The sequence below is a fragment of the Myxocyprinus asiaticus genome, chromosome 19 (genome assembly GCF_019703515.2).
Source record: "Myxocyprinus asiaticus isolate MX2 ecotype Aquarium Trade chromosome 19, UBuf_Myxa_2, whole genome shotgun sequence".
NCBI lineage: Eukaryota > Metazoa > Chordata > Actinopteri > Cypriniformes > Catostomidae > Myxocyprinus > Myxocyprinus asiaticus.
The window spans coordinates 19,659,481-19,678,437 of NC_059362.1; the positions used below are offsets into that span (position 1 = coordinate 19,659,481).

At 39.7% G+C, this 18,957-nt stretch overlaps 1 protein-coding gene across 1 annotated transcript in view; it reads right to left on the reverse strand.

Annotated features, from left to right (window-relative positions):
- LOC127409792 (XK-related protein 6-like) overlaps positions 1 to 9,894 on the reverse strand; it is a 140,774-nt gene extending 130,880 nt beyond the window's left edge. The window contains exon 1 of the mRNA XM_051644618.1: positions 9,323 to 9,894. Within this exon, the coding sequence (XP_051500578.1) occupies positions 9,323 to 9,894 (572 nt within the window). The remainder of the gene's footprint in view (positions 1 to 9,322) is intronic.
- Positions 9,895 to 18,957: the final 9,063 nt, after the last annotated feature.

The window sequence follows — 18,957 nt, forward strand, 5'->3', positions numbered from 1 at the left end:
AGATGATGCTACCTTATGAAAATTTCGGTATATAGCTACATTTTTTAAATTTAAATAATGCTGATTTCTTAATTGATATCAATAAAAAAAATATATATTTAAAATAATTATATTTAAATAATTAATATATTATATAATAATATATTAATAATATACAGTATATGAATATTTAATAATAAAAAATATTTAAATATATGTAATTAATATAATAACTCTAATGCTAACTAAAATACATTATTGTTGCAGATGAGTAAAGCATTGATTAGGCAATACAAAAACACTATCATAGACCTACAGTCCACAGCAATCCATTTGCAAATTAAATTTGTCTATGTACATTTGCATAAGACAGACACTACTTTGGTTGCATTGAGTCATAAACAGAGTTTTTAGGTCACTGTGTCAAGTTATATGTAGTTTGAAACTCAGAAAAACAATCTCAAGACCCCTGCATTTGGAGTTACACTCAGTTTAGCTGTGTTTAAAGCAACCTACTCTCAAAAACAGAACGTTACTATAACACATGTTTTGCAAACTGGATTTTATGTGCCACATTCTATGTTTTGCCACAGTTTCCTGGTGAAATTAACACTAGAGACACTACAACAGCTGTGTGTTTTATTCACATTCACACAAATCACGACTACAATGGCTGATTATGACTTTATAAACACTTATTTTTTGCTCTATTACTCACACACTGCTATGTTATGAAATCGAAACACTTTTACTATAATGCATCATTTGAAAAACAATAAATTTTCATGCATGTATAACAGACTGACCTACATTAACACACTTATTCCAGCATGATTCCACAGTAGCTCACCTGAGAGAGTGATGGACTTTGGATTTGGAAGACAGAGGCTTGAGCCCATGTTACATGTTTTTATATTGTTGAAATGTGGTTATGTTTAGAGGTTGGGGTAAGGTTAAGGGATCTAAAATATCTATAAAACAGTAAAAATCTACAAATATATTTATAATCGATTCGCGTATTCAAATATAGTTGTAATGGATTTGTCAATATTTTACATATCTAAAGCTGCAAATACATAAAAATGTTTACGTTTTAGATGCTTTCAAACGTCCATATTGTAAGTTTTAATGTTTATTCAAATGTAAAAACATGAACGTTTGGGGGCCTGGAGTCGTGAGTTCGAATCCAGGGTGTGCTGAGTGACTCCAGCCAGGTCTCCTAAGCAACAAAATTGGCCCGGTTGCTAGGGAGGGTAGAGTCACGTGGAGTAACCTCCTCGTGGTCGCTATAATGTGTGGCGCTACATCTCCGTGGTAAAGCGCTCAATAAGCCACGTGATAAAATGAGTCACTATGCCACCATGAGGACTTAGAGCGCATTGGGATTTGGGCATTCCAAATTGGGGAGAAAAGGGGAGCTTTTACTACAGCATATGAAATATAAGGCAATACATTTTACATTTACATCACCAGCTGCATTTACAAGCTTGCTGAAGTGCAATCAAATTGCACAGTAGCTCAACTGATAGAGCGTTGCACTTGCGACCACTTCCTCTGTGTAATGGAGCTTCAAATCATAATCGTGCCAAAGAGAATGCAGATGTCAAGATTTATTGTGAAAAAGGAGTTACATTTTGGTCTTTTTTTCACCCAAAACCAATTGGATCGCTTCAGAAGACATGGCTTAAACCACTAGAGATGTGTGGATTACCTTTAAATTCTTTTTTGGAGCTTAAACATTTTGGATCACATTGTCTTACATTTTATGGACAAACACACACATCATATATCCTTCAACAATCCTCATTTATGCTCCACAGAAGAAAAAAAAAACATTTGAGTTCTGCCACCTAGGATCTGCCATGACATGCAGGAAACCATGCAATATCGTTTTGCATCAGGCTCAAATAAACACCATATATTACCTGAATATATACCCTTCCTGAACCACTGTGAGACATTTAAAGAGTGACATTTCATCAAGAACATAGTAAGACAAGAGTAATACACAAGTTGTCAGTGTGTGTGTGTGTGTGTGTTTGTGTGTGTGTGTGTGTGTGTGTGTGTGTGTGTGTGTGGTGGTGTTCTACAGAGCCAATATTAACTGGTGTTCCAAACACTCACTCTCAATCAAACACCATATAAAGTACCTGACTATATATCCTACCTGAGCCCCTGTGAGAGGTGTGACACTGAGAGAGCAAACAGGAGAGAATGGGGAGAGAGAGAGAGAGAGAGAGAGAGTGTGTGTGTGTGTGTGCGTGTGTGTGTGTGTGTGTGTGTGTGTGTGTGTGTGTGTGTGTGTGTGTGTGTGTGTGTGTGTGTGTGTGTGTGTTCGAGCTTACTAGAGGTGATGGAGTGTAGAGGGAGGGCTGTGGAGTGTGCTCTAAACGTCACAGATGGGGGAAAAGTCTCTAATAATGGGAAGGCCAACAGACGTTCCAGTTTCCTTGACAGAAATGGAGGTCAAGTGGAGATTTATGTTAAAGGGAAAACAGGCTATGAGGGAGATAAGGGAAAGGTGCATATTATGACTTTAACTAGTGGATGGGGAGGCCAGAGAAGCAGAGCAATGATTTTTAGCTAGACAGAATTAGAGAGAGAGAAAAAAGGCTGCGAAAACACCTTAAAACTGTGGTGAAGGAGTGGATTAGAGCATTGCTGCTGATGATCATGGCTCATGCTAATCAGTGGTTAGCTCATATATATGATGACTGGTGGACATTTACATTTCTTCATTTGGGAGATACTTTTATCCAAAGCAACTTACAGTGTATTTAAGGCACAAATGTTATCAGTATGTGCATTCCCTGGGAACAGGATGGTCGCAAAAATTAATCTGAAGCATACTGTAATTTATTTTCTTTGTTTCTTTTCTTTTTTTTATCCCCTTTTTCTCCCAATTTGGAATGCCCAATTCCCGCTACTTAGTAGGTCCTCGTGGTCGCGTCATTACTCACATCAATCTGGGTGGCGGAGGACAAGACTCAGTTGCTTCCACTTCTGAGACCATCAATTTGCGCATTTTATCACATGGCTCGTTGTGCATGACACAGCGGAGACTCCGCATGTGGAGACTTATGCTACTCTTTGCGATCCACGCACAACTTACCATGCGCCCCATTGAAAGCGAGAACCACTAATTGCGACAACGAGAAGGTTACCCTATGTGACTCTACCCTACCTAGCAAACGGGCCAATTTGGTTGCTTAGGAGACCTGGTAGGAGTCACTCAGCACACCCTGGATTCGAACTCGTGACTCCAGGGGTGGTAGTCAGCGTCAATACTCGCTGAGCTACCCAGGCCTCTCGCATACTGTAATTTCTTAAAAATGTTCCATACTGTTTAGAGTTCTAGAGGCCCACAACGTTATGTGTTAGTGATACACAGGGCATTTCAGACATGCTGGAGCATGAGAATCCTGAGCAAATGCATGACTGTGATAGGTGGTACAAAGTTGCCTCAACTGGAGAGCAATTGTTATGTCTCTGCAGCCCAAAGTCTCAGTAACCAGCTCAGAAAATATGCCTCAAGCTGCTTAATCGAGCATTATCTTTCATTTATCTCTCAAGACGCTTGTGCTGACTGACTTTCAAGTCAAGACTTGGCTGGAGGTCTTAGCAGTGGAGCTGGTGCTGCATCAGACTAGTTACTGAAACCAACAAAGATGTCATCAGGCTCTTGTGCCTCATTTACAGAAGGTTTTGTCTAGTAGTCTGGGGCTGTTGCAGAAACAGATTTGTGGAATCCCACTTCACAGATTTTTGGTTTTCACATTGAAATCATGTTAAAGGTGTTTAACTGCACTCAGTATTTTTTTCTTCATTAAAAAAAGTTTTACTCATCAAAAAATAATTAGTAATTTTGAAACATTTTTAAATCATGTACTCTCACATAAGATGAAGAGTCCAGTCATGTCTGTAACATTATTAAAGCTGTTTTATTCTACATGAAGGTTTTCCTCATGGGGGCTGCCATGTTAAGATCACATGACCAGCGAATACTATTTGCATAATCTCAGTAACCACCCTGTTTTTGGATACTTTCTCTCATGGATTAAATTAATCATGGCTGACAGTGAACAGTGAATTTCTACAATAGCATCTCTAACTAAAAACGTATGCATTTCAATGATGGTGCATCCATGCCTCTAGGTGTCACTGCAATTCCAGTGCACCTTTAATAACTTGCTAATGTTTGGTGTGACATTTTCAGTTCAGTTTTGGTAGTAAAACTTGTGATAAAACTTGATGGCAGTGTGGCCTCAGAAATATCAGTGTCTAGACAAGGGCTATTGAGCTGGTGGCCCTGCGCCAAACCCGGCCCATTTGAAATATTCAGTGGCTTGAGGTTGTCAGTTGTCTTAGGGGCTGTTCACACAGAATGCATTTTGTATCTGTTCATGTGCTAGACGGACGCTGTGCCACGTCTTGATGTTTTTACAGTGTTTCGTTCAAGAGCGCCGCATTTTTAGACTCTTTCAGAGACTGCGCTACGAATAATCATTATCCATCATTTTGACAGAATGGGAAGATTAAAGAACTAAAATCATGGAGACAAAGATCTGTTCATTAATTTGGTCAAGAAAACATTCAATTTGGAAAGTCAAAAGTTTAAATCATAACATACAGTATATAACAAACTTAGATTTGTTTAGCATCTGATGCAACTTCACCAACAAATAAGGTGCATAGAGAGAGCAATTTTCTCCATATATAACAAACTTCAATGTTGCTATTAATCAAAATTTTATTATCAGTCTTAATTACTCTCTCTCATAAACACAGATGTTTTATTTATATAGTAAACAAACATTATAGACCTACTATAACATGTTATTCTTGGCCTTCATGCCCCGAAGATTATTCCATCTGGCCCACTTTTCAAACAAGTTGAATAGCCCTGGTCTAGACTGAGCAGATTTGAGAGATATTAAGATACTAGAGAGTAATAATTTGAGCATTAAAATATGAAAGCGAATAGATGCAAATCATGAAATAGTTTCAGGACCTTATATGTGTTGAAATGGTTCCATCTGGCCTCATAAAAATTACAAAACAGACTGCTCACTAAGAAACAAAAGACCATGACTTTTGCTCAGATTTTACAATAAATTAAAAACAAGACAATTGAGCATGAGGGTGATATCTTTTTACTTAAATGGATAATTCACCCAAAAATTATAACTGTGTCCTAATTTACTCACCTTCAAGTTGTTCCAAAACCATATGACTTTCTTCTGTGGATGACAAAAGGAGAAATTCTGAAAAACTTTGACACTGCCCTCTTTTCCATACAATGATAATATTTACATGCACTTAAGAAAACAGTTTATTCTAGGGTTTTTGCAGAAAGCGGCGTTCTGAAACATCATGTAAACAAGAACACTGATTTCCTTGCGCCGTTTAAGGGATTAAGAGAAAGTGGTTTAAAACACTCAGGTTTCTCCCGGAGAATGCGGCATAATGTGGTCATGTAAACACATAAGTGGAGTTCTTACAGGTTTCTGAGGAATGCGCATGTGTGTGAACAGACTGGATAACAAACATCATAGGATGGAGCCCAAGAACTAGTCAACACAGTGGAAAGATTTAACATTTCTGGGACTATGGTGGGAAAAGCACATTCACTAAAATCTATACCCATTTATACACAACAAAGTAAAATATCGATTGTCCCTTACGTTCGCATATGCTCATAAACTGGGGGAATCCCGGAGTTTTATGTAAGAGGGAAACACCTCTATTGCAGCGCAATTCAGGTGCAGGTTGCGATAGAAAGTTAAGGAAACAAACACAGCAACAACTCTGGAATATCTGGAAATTAAGCGAAGCAACAAGGACTAAAATAGCTAAGTCTTCCTCGGATGCCATGTTTGTTATTTAAACAAGCGTCGTGGGTAAATTACATTGCTGTAGAGAAAGCTGCTCACTGACCAAGCCGCATTTATACAAAAGAGTATGCCGCTTATACAGTGCATGTGAACAGGAATGCTGCTTTTTCGCAATAACCTGCTTTCTCGCAATAGGGCGTTTTTTTGGTGTCCATGTAAAAATAAGTCAATGAAAGTGAATGGTGACTGAGTCAGTAAGACCCTACACTGGAAAAAAATTATTTGAATTTACATGATTTAATCATGTACATTGGTTCCACGTTAATCAATTTGATTTGCAAAAGTTGCATCAACATATTTTTCCTCTTGGTTTAGCTAACTAATCCTTTGTCAGAAAACATAATTTGTTCATGTAATTTCAACATAATGAAATAAAGTTATTTTTAAATGACCTAATTAAGAAGCCTCAAAGTTATTTTATATGTATCCCTAACATGATTCATTTCTTCAGTTTTACATAATATTTTTGTTTCAAATTCCTGATTTGTTATAACCTTATACTAATTAGCTAACTTTTAGCAAGCAACAGCATACTGTACATTAACATGCTAAATGCTAAGTAGTAATTGCTCCTTGAGTAAAACAACATACAGCATGATGTTTGTGTACCTGTCCTCAACCTAGGGAAAAACTCAACTTTTCACCACAAAGGTAACCCAGCATAACAGAAATGTTTCTTAATCCCAAAATAACAAAACTAAACACTATTAATTCTACTCTTTTTCTTATCTTGCTCAAAAATGCATAAAATAACACTTAATTTCAAAATGTTACACTCTGCATCAAGTCCCTTGTAAAGCTTGAACTACAAATCCTCTTGCCCACACTCAAAAAAAAAATTAACTTGCTGAACTTGATTCAACTGTGGACAGTGGTTCCACATGTTTGAAATTAGTTTTCTTAAATTAAAATCACAATGCAATCTAAACACAAACACTTTGCGTAGAAAGAACCTAGATAAAATTAGATGTGTAAATGTAACTCAAATAAATCTATTTTATTTATTTATTTATGTACTAGTGGAAGTTAATGTTAGCATGCTAGATACATGCTGGTTGGAAATACTAAGAGTGTAGTTGGTAAAGTTGCTTCGGTTAGTGGAGTATTTGCTTAACAAAGCAAACAATCAATTTCACTTGACCTTGACCTGTCCTCATCGTTAGCTCAAGCTCCACTCTTCACCATAATGGTAACCCCCAAAACTCCAACAAAACTCTTCTAAATCTCAACATAACAAAACATTCACCACTGACAAGTATCCCCCTTTATAGTCATCTTGCATAAAAACACACAAAATAACCCTTAATTTTAACATTTACTCTCCCTACCTATCCAGTCACATGCAAAGCATGACAAGAAATGGAAATCCCCTGCTCAGTTTCATCAATGCTACATTAACAGCACAAAAAGTATTAATGTAGTCCTAACTCAATTGGATTAAGTAAACTTACATTTTACAAATTCAAATGGCTAGAACTCAATGAAATCAAGTTGTGACAAAATGTTCTAGAATTGTGTTGCTTTAGTTAATTTTAATTAAGTAAATTGAACAAGCAGCAATAATCCTTTTTTTTGTGCATGTTGTTGGACATACTTAATTGGTTCACATTTACCCTAAATAATGTAATCTATAGTAGAGTGCACATTTTAGACAATTACATTATTTGAAAGCAAAGAAAACAAGTTTAGAAGAGCAACACAATTTTGTTGTGTAGATTACAAATAATATGATTTAGTAAATTGGACAAACTGTGTTTTTCCAGTGTAACATTCTGCTTAACATCTCCTTTTGTGTTCTACAAAAGGAAGTGGTAGAACAACAAGAGGGTGAGTAAATGATGACAGAATTTGTATCTTTGGGTGAACTATTCCTTTAACTTGGCTTAATCTTAAGGGTTATGTGTCTAAATATGAATCTAAATGTGAGCACCTTATTCACACAGTTTTAAAGGGAATAAAACAGGACTTCTTTGATGTTGGCTTCTTCTAACCCACTTTCACTGGCACTTCACAGCAGGATGCTCTTTTTTCAAGATGATTTACCTCAAATCGCCTTTCCACTGACTTTTGCAATTAGAATTTTGCATTTATTGCACAATGAAGTAACGGTTTGCTGTTTTGTATTGTCAGCAGCACTTGAGTCACATTAAAACAAAATAAAAATCCAAAAAAAAAAAAAAATTCAAAGAGCTAAAAGGTTCAAAAGAAAAAAGTTATATTGCAAACAAGGCATGCAGCTAAACATTCTCTTTACACTTGTCTCCTGAGCTTTCAACTAATGCTTTCAACTAATATGTACCACTGGTTGCATAGCAACCACAGAAAGTCATCATCAGGTGTATATCCCAGTGTAATGAAAATCTTCCTGCCTTATGTATAATTCCCAGTTCAAATCTTCCAGTGAAAACCAAGTTTTATTTAGCGTGGTTGATTTTAAGTTAGTGTTACGCAAACAAATCCTTAGTAGTTTTTTTTTTTTTTTTTTTTGTTATTTATTTTTATTTTTTTATTAGGTTTCATGGTGTTTATCTTAAAACACATTAAAGCAGTAATTTCATGACTATGAAAGATGAGATGGAATTTCTTTGGTACACACGCGCGCAAAGAGAGCTAGATGCTCTAGCACTTTTAAAGCGATGATATCATGACAGTTGAGAGACACTGATCACAGAGGACTTCACCTTTATAAATGATCACAGCATAAAGGTGGGAAACATGAACGCAAGCAAACATGAATAATGAATGGCGTCCAAATCAAGCTAAATTGCGCAGTCGCCCGACGAAATTGAACGCCTCCACAGAAATGTGAATGCAGCCACTGCGTCTGTCTGCTGCAGGAAAACTGTCGCATCATTTCTAGCGGATCAGACATAAGTACAATATGCCATGGACGATTCCCAACGCCAAATTATTTCATGCAACATGCTCCTGATTCAAGTCGAAGCACACCCTGTACTGACTGACATTATTATGCACTTTATGATAATAACTGTGGTACATTATTTCCCAATTGTAATGATGATCGATCTTAAGAAGGGGTTCTCGGGTAGCCTGAGAAACCAGATGCATGCATGTCTCGCTAGTGGTCTCAGAGTTGAGCAGCCCGTTTTCATGCAGGAGGGTGAATGAATCCTCAGATGCACTGTGTAATACACTATGTACTTTTCCACGGCACCCTTACGCATACTAATGCAACTGATTTGAGGTGAGGATTTGCAGTCAGTCTTCATTCACAGAAAAGCACATGTCGAGATTTTGCTGTTTTGCATAACCCCGTGGGTTTAGATGTGAAGGGAGAGTAATTGCATGTGGGTGCATGCATGCATAATCTCACTTGTGAGACTGAGCAGGCAGTAGCACTTTCATCTCCTCAAAAAGTAAAGGAAAGAAAGTGTCAGTCTGGAGAGGAGCACAAGGTTGCACTATTTAAAGGCTCGCACAGCGCTTACCTCCATACTTGTCCCATCTGAAGGATGTGTATGAGCGTCTGCCAGACCCACACTGATAGGCGACAGCACTTGCCCCTGCCGTACACCCCTGTGCTCGGACACCCCGTGGCCATCCGGCTTCTGAGACCCTCCACGGACCCCAAACCGCCCCCCGTGTAATCCTGCACGAACCACCTGAAGCTCAGGATCTGGACCAGAACTGACGGGACCAGGACGAAGAACAGCGTGAGTCCGAACCAGAGGTAGTCCTGCTTGGTGTAGTAATCGACCGCCAGCCACAAATCAGTGCCCACATCCCAGAAGAAGACCAGCAGCGCGAGGACGATCCAGAGGCAGTCCAACCACAGGCGCTCCTCGTAAGGGGGCCGCCGGATTTCTCTCCCCTTCCCCAGGAGGTAATGCAGACAGGCGCTCCGACAGCCCCAGTAGCACGATGATGTGTTGCAGCAGTGGCAGATGTGGAAGGAGCTGCCGTGCCTCGGGTCGTCCTCGCAGCTCCCCACCGCCTCGTCCAGGTTGTGCAGCTGGGCGAAACCGGTGACGACCCCCCGACCGTCGGATTTCGCTGCCATCTTGCTCTCCAAAGCTCACACCTCCGGTTTCAAGGCTCGTGACGTCACTTCCCTGACACCTGTTTTTTCAGAGTACCCCTAGTGAGGTTGCCATGTAGTCGTGGGGTGACAGTGATGCCTCCATAGGCCAGTATGCCTCTCCGCGGCAGAGAGGCTGAGCATCCTCCTTCAGTGCTCTAGTGCAGCCCACAACAGCCTGACGCACACCTGATGTGGACCTCGTACCGGCACAGGTCAGAGATGATGAGCTCCTGAAAGCAGTTTGTTGGGACTGCGCTGCAGCTGTCACCTGCACATGTCTGTTTGCAGTGTCCCTGTGGCGATACACAGTCTGTTCCCTGAGCCACCCGGCGCAGCTGACTGTCCATCGGACTGAAGACGTGTTTCATCGATGATGCCACCTAGTGTTCTGATATGCGCCCGAGAACTGGGGGTTTGCTGAATGATGTAATGCTCTGGTGAGCGCGCTACTCGCTTTCTTAACTCTTTCCACTAGGCTATCAAATGGGCTGGGTGTCATCGTCATGTTTATGGCCACTGAGGTGCATTTCACATCCTGGCTAAAGCAGCACGACACATTTAAATCCACTCACAAATTTAATTGGATCTAGTACAATGAAGGACCGAACGCCTGGAATAAAGCGGAACGCAGGTGTCTCGAGGCGCGTTTTATACCGTTTAAGTTCTTTTTAACCTGACACAGCGTCTAAAAAGAAAAAAGGACGCGTGTCTAGCGCATGTTGACATTGAAAAACAGCATTGAGGGACGCGTCCTTGTGCTAAAAAAAAGAAAAGAAAGCTAGACACAGTGCAATGAACAGAACAGAGTCTCGATACCCGTTTTGAACAGTTGAAGTTCTTTTTAGACACGGCGTCTAAAAAACGCGGCGCTTCTGTGCGAGAAAAACGATTGAAAAACAGCGCGGACGGACGCAAAAACGCGTTCTGTTTGAACGACCCCTAAATATCGATACAGAGCACGTTTTTTGCGTTCGTCTTCTCTGGTTTTCGATTTATTTATTTTATTTTATTTTTTTTGTTTTTTGTTTTTTTTGCTATATAAACAAGCTACGTAACACAGAGAACGACTTTTGCAATGTAGTCTTTGAACGGGTCGCAAGCTGTTTGAGACAAATGTCTCTCGTCAGTGAAAACAAAAAAAGCTCAGTATATGTAAACGAACTTCATTTCCATGGCTTGAAGTAGCAGTAAAGTTTAAAGGGATAGTTCACCCAAAAATGAAAATTCTCTCATCATTTACTCACCCTCATGCCATCCCAGATGTGTATGACTTTCTTTCTTCTGCTGAACACAAATGTAGATTTTCAGAAGAATATCTCAGCTCTGTAGCTCCATACAATGCAAGTGAATGGTGATCAAAACTTTAAAGCTCTAAAAAGCACAAAAAGGCAGCATAAAAGTAATCCATAAGACTCCAGTGGTTTAATCCAAGTCTTCTAAGGCTACGTCCACACTAACACGTTTTCGTTTGAAAACACATCTCTGCATTTTGGCCTTCTGTCCACACTGAGATGGCATTTTTGTCAGCGAAAACTGAGCTTTTCTGAAGTGTGGACGGGGAAAACGGAGATATCCGAAAACGAAGAGGTATGTGCTGTCGTGACGTAGTCATGTGATCCATTCAACTCAAAACAATCAAAATAGCGGCCCATGTTGTAGCACCGTTTTTGTGTCTGTAATTCACTTTGAGAGTGTTGTTAAAGACAAATGTTCACAATACATTCCTTCAAAGGTGACGCAAAGTTTACTCGGAATCGCTGTCCGGCGAGGAAACACGAGGACAATTGCATTTCAGCTTGAACATGGAATGCGATTTTTCGCATGTGCAGTAAGGGGATTTAAAAATTTTCATTCGATTCAGTATGGACGAACAACTTTTGGAAAACTTTTGAAAACGGCAGTGTGGACATAGAGCGTTTCGAAAATGAAAACAAGTTTTTTAATTTATCCACATTAATGTAGATGTAGCCTAAAGCGATCCAATTGGTTTTGGGTGAGAACAGACCAAAATGTAACTCCTTTTTCACTATAAACCTTGACATCTGCAGTCTCCTTGGCGATCATGATTTCAAGCTTGATTACCCTTCCTATAGTGCCATCTAGCGATCTGCGCATGCATCAAGCACTAGGAAGTGTAATCGAGCTTGAAATCGTGATTGTGCCTAGAGATAGCAATGGCAAGATGAACAGTGAAAAAAGGAGTTAGGATACATTTTGGGCTGATCTCAATCAAAATCGATTAGATCGCTTAATGAGACATGGATTAAACCACTGCAGTCATAGGATTAATTTTAAGATGCTTTAATGTGGTTTTTGGAGCTTCAAAGTTTTGGTCATCATTCACTTGCACTGTATGGACCTACAGAGCGGAGATATACTCTTTATAAAATCTTTATGTGGGTTCTGCAGAAGAAAGAAAGTCATACATATCTGGGATGGCATGAGGATGAGTAAATGATGAGAGAATTTTTATTTTTGGCACACTGTCCTTATAGAAACATGCATGTGCGCTGTCCATGGGACTGACACTCCATTAAGTGGCCAGTCGGGACTTTTATTTGCTTGCAGCTGTCACTTATTCCTTTGTGACTGCATTGAAAATCACATGGGGTATGTGTAATTCGTTAGACTCCTAAATTCAGCCTTTTATTCTTTAAAAAACACACTATGAACTATTTTTTAGTGCCCTGCATCAGTTTTCCTCCAGATATCAGTCATACTCTTTAACATGGCCAGAATGTGAAAAGAGAGAAGGAGGGAACATTAGAAAGAAAAAGACTGATTTAAATTATTGCCAAAGAATCACTGTTATCCTAAGAAGAAAAAAAGACAAGATCTGATTACAGAATGAAGTGTTGTGACATGCTGTCATAAATCCTCAACCCCTGTAGAAGCACCAGGGAAGCATTATCAGGATTAAGACAGTGCCACTGTTACATTTCTAAGACTATCTCACACTACAGTCCCCTTGGCTGCCAACAGGCTTAGATCCTAACATGAGGCACAGACATGATGGCTTTATGGTAATCATAATCTTTATTACAGTGTGTGACGAGGAGGAGGGTGTGGCCAGGCCGTAATGATGGATGCCTGGCGCTGAGTTGAGTTATCAGTGGGAGAGAGATAAGGGGGGCCTGAGACACCAGTTCGAGAGAGAGACGCACAAAGCTGTGTGTGTGTGTCTTTGTTTGTTTTGCAGTTTATGTTTGAGTTCAGTTTGTTATTAAAGTTTATGTTGACTGTTCAGCTGGTTCCCGCCTCCTCCTTGCCCATCTTAAGAACCTTGTTACACTGGTGCTGAAACCCGGGAAGGAGGAGGGACGCGCTCTCGTGGAGTCCTCGCCGCTGCCATCCGCCAGGGAATGGAGGAATCGTTGCCGGCCACCGGAAGTCAGAGGAACCGCTGCCATCCACCAGGAAGGGGAGGAGCCGTTCCATCCGCCAGGGGTCAGAGGACTCGCTGCCGTCAGCCAGGGGAAGAACCGCGGCCGTCTGCCAGGGGACGGAGGAGTCGCTGCCGGCCACCAGGGGAGGACCAGTTGTCGTCCACCAGAGGGTGAAGGAGTGGTTGAGGACCAGGCGACGGTGTGTCCGAACACCAGCGAGCAAGTTTTTCTCTCTCCCCCTCCCTCCCCTTGTCTCTCCCAAGGCTCCAGAGAGGCGGGGAAGACCTGCCGGCAGAACGACAGCCGGAAGAGCAACACCTCCCCTCCAGGAAGGGAGGGGAGTTCGTCAAGCCGGAGGTTTCCCCGGCCTGAGTCAGGCAGTGTAGGAGTGTGACTAGGAGGAGGGTGTGGCCGGGCCGTGAGGACGCACACCCTGCGCTGAATTGTCCTAATCAGCCGGGAGGGGGATAAAGACGAGCCGGAGGCACTAGTTTTAGAGAGAGAGAGAGAGACACACGCAGCCGCTGTGTGTGTGTGTGTCTGTGTGTTTAAGTTGATTTAAGTTGATTTATGTCATTAAAAGATTTGTTAACTGCTCAGCCGGTTCCCGCTTCCTCCTTGCCCATCCTTACCCATTAATTAAGTTGTAGACTGCTCCTGCACACTGTCTGTAAAAAGATATATGGGAGAATGACATTCCTGTCATTGATCAAGTGTAATTGGTTTCAATTGTGCAGGTCTTTGTACATTAGTCCCTCATCTAGCATTCACAAACAGTTCCTTTGCCTCGTTTAAGGAATGTTTCAAAATGATTCATATGTGCAGTGACTATGAACTCTTTGCACTGTGCTGCAGGTCTAGTGAGAAGTTTTTTTTTTTACATTAGAGCACGCTGCCAGTGTCTCTTCGGGGTTCAGAGCTGAGAAAACTTCACAGAAATGTTTGATAAGCAGCGTAATCTGGAATAACTAGCATTTATCTGCCTCTAACCTACAAAGGCACTATCAAAGGGGCGTCAAATGAAGAGAAACAGTTTGGGTGAGATACAGTGTCTCATGGCCTTTGGGACCTTAACTGGTGCACTCTGTCACGCCACAGTGATAACTGACAATTATTCCATGGCCATACAACAGCAATCCTTCGCAGACAGTTAGTGATATATGATGCAACTATGTTGAGGATTGATTTGCTATTACATGAGTTGATAATGTGCTTTTGTGTGCCAGGCTCCATTGACAGACAACCCTCCAGAATGATACAAAAATATCAGCTTTCAGTCAGGGGAGTGTTTTTCCCCACAAACTGCATTTATTTTTAATGAGAGCAAATGGAGCCACATATTTTTGGGGGGGGGAGTGTGGGGTTCATGGCTCACATGTAATTCACGCTAAATAATGCAGTGACTGTAATCGCTAACAGCCCTCAAGAGACACCAGACACTCGTCTTCCTCCTCAAAAGGAGGCCACTCTGCTCCCAGCAGGATTCTGCTAAGACTACAGCTGTGTTGCAGATTCATACAGGTGTACACAAGTACATGCACACACACTCACAAACATGTGCCTATACAATTAGTCACTGAGAATTTTTTTTTCACTGTTTGGTCTATATTTGTCAATATCCAGTGCTGTAAATACTGCATGGACTTGGAATCTCTCGGATCTCTCAACAGATTTCATATACAGTATAAACACTGACAAAAGCTCTTTCTTAAAATGTTACTTTTTAAAAAATATATTGTATAAGATGCTTCAAATGTTATAATACAGCACAATAATGGAACCAAGATCATATAGAAAGAAAAAGATTCTATACCCTCAAACATTTCTTTAATTATATTCAAAACTCAATAAAATTAAATTATCCCACCATAATAAAAGGTTAGGATACCACACAACCTTTGTGGAATTATACAGGTGCATCTCAATAAATTAGAATGTCATGGAAAAGTTCATTTATTTCAGCAATTCAACTCAAATTGTGAAACTCGTGTATTAAATAAATTCAATGCACACAGACTGAAGTAGTTTAAGTCTTTGGTTCTTTTAATTGTGATGATTTTGGCTCACATTTAACAAAGACCCACCAATTCACTATCTCAAAAAATTAGAATACATCATAAGACCAATAAAAAAAACATTTTTAGTGAATTGTTGGCCTTCTGGAAAGTATGTTCATTTACTGTATATGTACTCAATACTTGGTAGGGGCTCCTTTTGCTTTAATTACTGCCTCAATTCGGCGTGGCATGGAGGTGATCAGTTTGTGGCACTGCTGAGGTGTTATGGAAGCCCAGGTTTCTTTGACAGTGGCCTTCAGCTCATCTGCATTTTTTGGTCTCTTGTTTCTCATTTTCCTCTTGACAATACCCCATAGATTCTCTATGGGGTTCAGGTCTGGTGAGTTTGCTGGCCAGTCAAGCACACCAACACCATGGTCATTTAACCAACTTTTGGTGCTTTTGGCAGTGTGGGCAGGTGCCAAATCCTGCTGGAAAATGAAATCAGCATCTTTAAAAAGCTGGTCAGCAGAAGGAAGCATGAAGTGCTCCAAAATTTCTTGGTAAACGGGTGCAGTGACTTTGGTTTTCAAAAAACACAATGGACCAACACCAGCAGATGACATTGCACCCCAAATCATCACAGACTGTGGAAACTTAACACTGGACTTCAAGCAACTTGGGCTATGAGCTTCTCCACCCTTCCTCCAGACTCTAGGACCTTGGTTTCCAAATGAAATACAAAACTTGCTCTCATCTGAAAAGAGGACTTTGGAACACTGGGCAACAGTCCAGTTCTTCTTCTCCTTAGCCCAGGTAAGACGCCCCTGACATTGTCTGTGGTTCAGGAGTGGCTTAACAAGAGGAATACGACAACTGTAGCCAAATTCCTTGACATGTCTGTGTGTGGTGGCTCTTGATGCCTTGACCCCAGCTTCAGTCCATTCCTTGTGAAGTTCACCCAAATTCTTGAATCGATTTTGCTGGACAGTCATAAGGCTGCGGTTCTCTCGGTTGGTTGTGCATCTTTTTCTTCCACACTTTTTCCTTCCACTCAACTTTCTGTTAACATGCTTGGATACAGCACTCTGTGAACAGCCAGCTTCTTTGGCAATGAATGTTTGTGGCTTACCCTCCTTGTGAAGGGTGTCAATGATTGTCTTCTGGACAACTGTCAGATCAGCAGTCTTCCCCATGATTGTGTAGCCTAGTGAACCAAACTGAGAGACCATTTTGAAGGCTCAGGAAACCTCTTGAGGTGTTTTGAGTTGATTAGCTGATTGGCATGTCTCCATATTCTAATTTTTTGAGATAGTGAATTGGTGGGTTTTTGTTAAATGTGAGCCAAAACCATCACAATTAAAAGAACCAAAGACTTAAACTACTTCAGTCTGTGTGCATTGAATTTATTTAATACACGAGTTTCACAATTTGAGTTGAATTACTGAAATAAATGAACTTTTCCACGACATTCTAATTTATTGAGATGCACCTGTAGTATGTATTACAAATTTAAGTCATGACTTTGTTATTGCTGAACTTAAGGGAGTTCCAAGTAGTTACAGTCTTTTTAATTACTTTGACATTAAATTAATTATTTGTTTATATTAGTTAAAAAAGCTCATGTCATTAGTCACTACAATGAAGTTTTTCAGCTGTGTTCTTAACAATGTAGGTACTCTCAGTAGTACCTTTACGGTTTAACCCTTAAATCCATCAGTGTTTCGTCAAACATTCTTACATACTCGGGTCTTTAGTGATCCAGCATGTATATATCTATCACAAATGGATCAACAAAATGCACAGATAGTGTCAAATTTTCAAAACATATTCAAAACAATTAGAAAATAAAAGAATAGAATATTATGATATATTTTGATGTTTTATTTTTCATATATCAAAGAACTGATGCAACAAATATTCATTACTGAGACGCAACTGGCTGTCAAACACATACTGAGCTACACATAACACATAAGACACACATAAGCAACATATATGTATTTTCTCAGGCACTTTTTGAGTCTAAATAGACACACAACTTTCATAATTCCAGTAGTACACCCAAATGACAATAGCCAAATCATATTGTTCATGTGTTTTACTTGATATAGTTTACTTCCACTTTGCTGCTTCATCAGATAGCTATGTCAAATGTAAATCATGCCAATCACTGAAACAACAGCGCCACCTTGAGTAAGAAATAGCATGTATAATATGTGCAGTATGTGTACATGCATATAGGATATTGATAATTCACCATTGTCACACAGAAAATCAATGTGATATTGTAGTCATTTAGTACTCATTTGTCTTGTAATAAACAAAGAAAAAGATATCCCTTGATATTAAACTTATATAGATTTGAAATAAATAATCATAACATTATTACAGAACTAGGGTCTTTATTGACCCTATACACATTTTGTAATTAAGCAGCTATATATATAAGTGTGTGTGTGTGTGTGTGTGTGTGTGTGTGTGTGTGTGTGTGGGCATGTTTAAGTGGTTTATGAGGACTTTTTTTTAGATTACAAACTGGTAATTACAAGGGTATTATGCTATAAATGTGGTTTATGAGGACATTTCTAGTGTCCCCATAATTTAAATCGCTTAAAAAAAACATACTAAATGATGTTTTATTGAAAATGTAAAAATGCAGAAAGTTTTTTTGTGAGGGTTAGGTTTAGGGGTAGGGTTAGGGTTAGGGTATAAAATCTATAGTTCATACAGTATAAAAATCATTATGTCTATGGAGAGTCCTCATAATGATAGCTGCACCAACATGTGTGTGTGTGTGTGTGTGTGTGTGTGTGTGTATTTTTTTGTTTGTTTGTTTGTTTTTGTTATACTATTCAGGTTGAGGAATACTAAAGAGTTGTGGGCAGAACTCCAAAAAATGGATGAGCTACAGGGGATGGAATGAGGTCCTGAGTCTATACATTAACTAATATACAGGATTATTACAGTATTATATTGAAGTTTCTAAAAGTCTAGCTCTTCCACTTTCCCAGCACCGGAAGTGGTTAGAATGAGTGACAGACAGAATGGGAGAAGGCCCGAGTGGACTGACTAGTTTGTATATTCTTTGTTTAACATCAGAAAACAGCGCCGCATTCCTGCATCAAAACAGAGTGCTCCAACGGTACTGGCTTTAAACTTTTATTTAGTGATTGTTTGAATGTTTGTAACATATACAAATAAAGATATTGTGATGTTGAAAAGACTATTTGAGCAGCTGGTTCATTATGACAACCGATTCAGTCCCTCTTTTGCTGGTAAAAAGCAGCACGAATGCAGATCACACAGGTTTGATCGTATGCGTCTGAGCCCAGCCTAGTGTAATCACACCGGTTTCATTGTGTGTGCGAAGGGGTTAAGTCCTTTTTTTTACTATAAATTCTCCTTCCTGCCCAGCAGGTGGCGATATGCATGATGAATGCAAATCGGCAAAAACAAAAGAAGAAGATTGTAGAAGTGAAAGTGGAGATTTAAAGTAAAAAAAGAACTTTGTTTTTCACCCACACCTATCATATTGCTTCTGAAGATATTGGTTTAACCACTGGAGTCATATGGATTATTTTTGTGCTGCCTTTATGTGCTTCTAAGTTCTGGTCACCATTCACTTGCATTGTATAGACCTGCAGAGCTGACATATT